The 2,520-nt window shown below is 49.5% G+C and overlaps 1 protein-coding gene across 3 annotated transcripts in view; it reads right to left on the reverse strand.

The window, feature by feature from the left end:
- Positions 1–2,133, reverse strand: part of ALG1 (ALG1, chitobiosyldiphosphodolichol beta-mannosyltransferase) — a 15,458-nt gene extending 13,325 nt beyond the window's left edge. Inside the window, exons 1-3 of one of the 3 annotated variants that reach the window (XM_011978449.1) lie at positions 1,891–2,133; positions 923–1,000; positions 695–798 (exon numbers count right to left, since the gene is read on the reverse strand). In XM_011978449.1, coding sequence (XP_011833839.1) covers positions 695–798; positions 923–1,000; positions 1,891–2,098 — 390 coding nt within the window. In that variant the 5' untranslated portion in view covers positions 2,099–2,133. Of the gene's footprint in view, positions 1–694; positions 799–922; positions 1,001–1,644; positions 1,701–1,734 lie in introns of those variants that run through there. The other 2 variants (XM_011978452.1, XM_011978450.1) reach the window with 2 other exon arrangements.
- Positions 2,134–2,520: the final 387 nt, after the last annotated feature.

Raw genomic sequence — 2,520 nt, forward strand, 5'->3', positions numbered from 1 at the left:
GACACCTGTAATCCCACCTACTCAGGAGGCTGAGGCAGGAGAATAGCTTGAACCCAGGAGGCAGAAGTTGCAGTAAGCCAAGATCACGCCATTACACTCCAGCCTGGGCGACAAGAGCGAAACTCTGTCTCAAAAAATATGTGTGTGTGTGTATGTGTGTGTGTATACATATATGTGTGTATATATATACTACAGAACCAGACTGACTACCTACGTTCAAATCCCCTGATGCCACCACTTCCTAGCTGTATGGCGATGGCCTACTTACAGAGCCTTTCTGGGTCTAGGTTTTCTCATCTAAATGAGAACAACCTTAAGAAACAGGTTCTTATATTACCTAAATGTAATACTTCTTAGGGTTACTGTGAGGACTAAATGAGTTAATACCTGGAAAACACTTAGATACACAGTCAGTACAATGTAAGACTGTAATGACACAGACAGCATGGACAGGTGCCATAAATAGACACGTACCATAGGCTCCTACTCATGTCTTTAAACGCCTATACACACAACACACACACACACACATAAGAATATGCAATTTATTACCAATTTGTGCATGTTTAAAGACTCACATCTTTAAACTTTTATACACACACACACATATGAATATGCAATATATTACTAATTTGTGCTGGAAAATAAACCATTAACATGGTTCTCACAGAGGGAGGCAGAGGCTGATACACACCTGGAGAAAGATATAGTCACCTGGCTCCCTCCACATCAACTTCCACAGCAAGTACATAGCCTGAAATACAACTTTGACTCCGTACTGGAAAACTCGGGGCCCAACTGCAAGTCAGAAAACACCTGTGACTACCAAAGGAGCGTCTGGCAATCTGCAAGGCTTTTCAAACAAACACCCCCTGCCCCCAGGCCACGGATTCAGAGGATTCTGGAGTTGACTGCATCCTACCTGCAAGACTCTGAAGTTCTGTCAGCCCCACAATCTGAATTCTGTTGTTCTGCAGGAGCTCATCATGGGGTTTGGAGTCTGAAAATGAGAATGATCCCTTTAATGTACCAGAAGCAGCAATCTAAAGTCAGATAATCTCCCAACTCAGGCTGAATCACACACGAAGAGTGTTTTGGAAAGTAAAATATTTCAAAACCTCGCTCTGTTCCTCACTAGCCAGAACAGAGAATGCGGCCAATTCTTGTTCAGATTCCTCTAGATAGCCCACAGAGAGAGGGCCTGAATCTTACCTACCTTCACTTCACACGATGCCTGGCAAACAGTACGTGCTCAATTAAACTAATCTAGATTCTCTAGATAGTGGAATTTTCCCACCACAGAGCCATCCCTAGGAAGTCCCACTCTACCCCATCACCCTAGCAGACTCTAAACAAGGATTAAAGGCAACTAGTGCTATTCCCACTTCTCCCTGAGATGGGGTTGAGCTACCCTCTCAAGACACCAACATGGAGAATAATGAAGGAGCAGACACCGCTGCCCTGCACACTGTGGGTAAAAGATGGACATGAAGAACAAACGAAACATTTCTCTGCAAAGCTCTGCGCTGAGGGATGAGGAATAAGATACCCTGTCAACCCAGACATAGCTCGACAAAGGTAGCTGCACACAGACGTAGCTACCAGCACTAGCCCTGGAGTCCCACGCACCTGGGTTCCACTTACTAGGAGAATTACGTGAGACCACGCAATGGATTCACTTAACACATTTCTGACACGTGGCAAGATTAACGCCGGCTATACCTAGTGATCCACCCAGGAAAGGCTGGGCAGAACCCGCTCCTCCAATCTCGGAGAGCTGCCCAAAGGCGGCGACAAAAGGAGCACTGCCGCCTCGACTCCCCAGGGCGGTTAGAACCGAGCATCAAAGGATGAGAGTGCATCCTCCCTCCGAGACCCTTGGCCACTCACTGCAGAACCCCAGGAGGGTCACCGAGAAGCCGTGCATGGCCAAAGACAGCGCGTGGTACTGCATACGGGGGCTGCGGCCCACGTCGCCCAGCACCACGGCTACTACATGCCGGGCCGCCCGCCTCCGCCTCCAGCGCTTCCATCCTCCCAGCAGCAGCAGCAGCAACAGCAGACACAGCGCCAGCAAGACCAACCAGGACGCCGCCATTTTGGCGGGCCCGCAACAGTCACGTGACCGCCCTTCCGCGCGCTGTGCGCAGCCGCAGACCGAGCCTCCGAAGTGGGCCGAGAGAGGACGAGATGGGGACGCGGTTCCCTAAGAGGGGGCCAGGGAACCCCCAGGAGCCCCTGGGGCCAAGATTTATTAGTTGTAGTACACACGCACATACACCAGATTCCCTACACAGCAGTGTATTTCCCCGACGAAAGTAATGCTGTTACTGTATTGGGACATATGGATAAGTCACTCAATCTCCCTTGGAGCCTCAGATTTTGTTCAGGATGGTTGGCACCCGCTTGAGGGGTTGTCAAGGATTAGCAGAAGTAATGACAATGACAAGCTTCCCCTGGAACCTGGGTTCCCAGTGGTGCTCCCAAGGAGAGAGAAATGGTTCTTCGGGAGCAAAACAT

Source organism: Mandrillus leucophaeus, unplaced genomic scaffold, assembly GCF_000951045.1.
Source record: "Mandrillus leucophaeus isolate KB7577 unplaced genomic scaffold, Mleu.le_1.0 Scaffold195, whole genome shotgun sequence".
Taxonomy (NCBI): Eukaryota; Metazoa; Chordata; class Mammalia; order Primates; family Cercopithecidae; genus Mandrillus; species Mandrillus leucophaeus.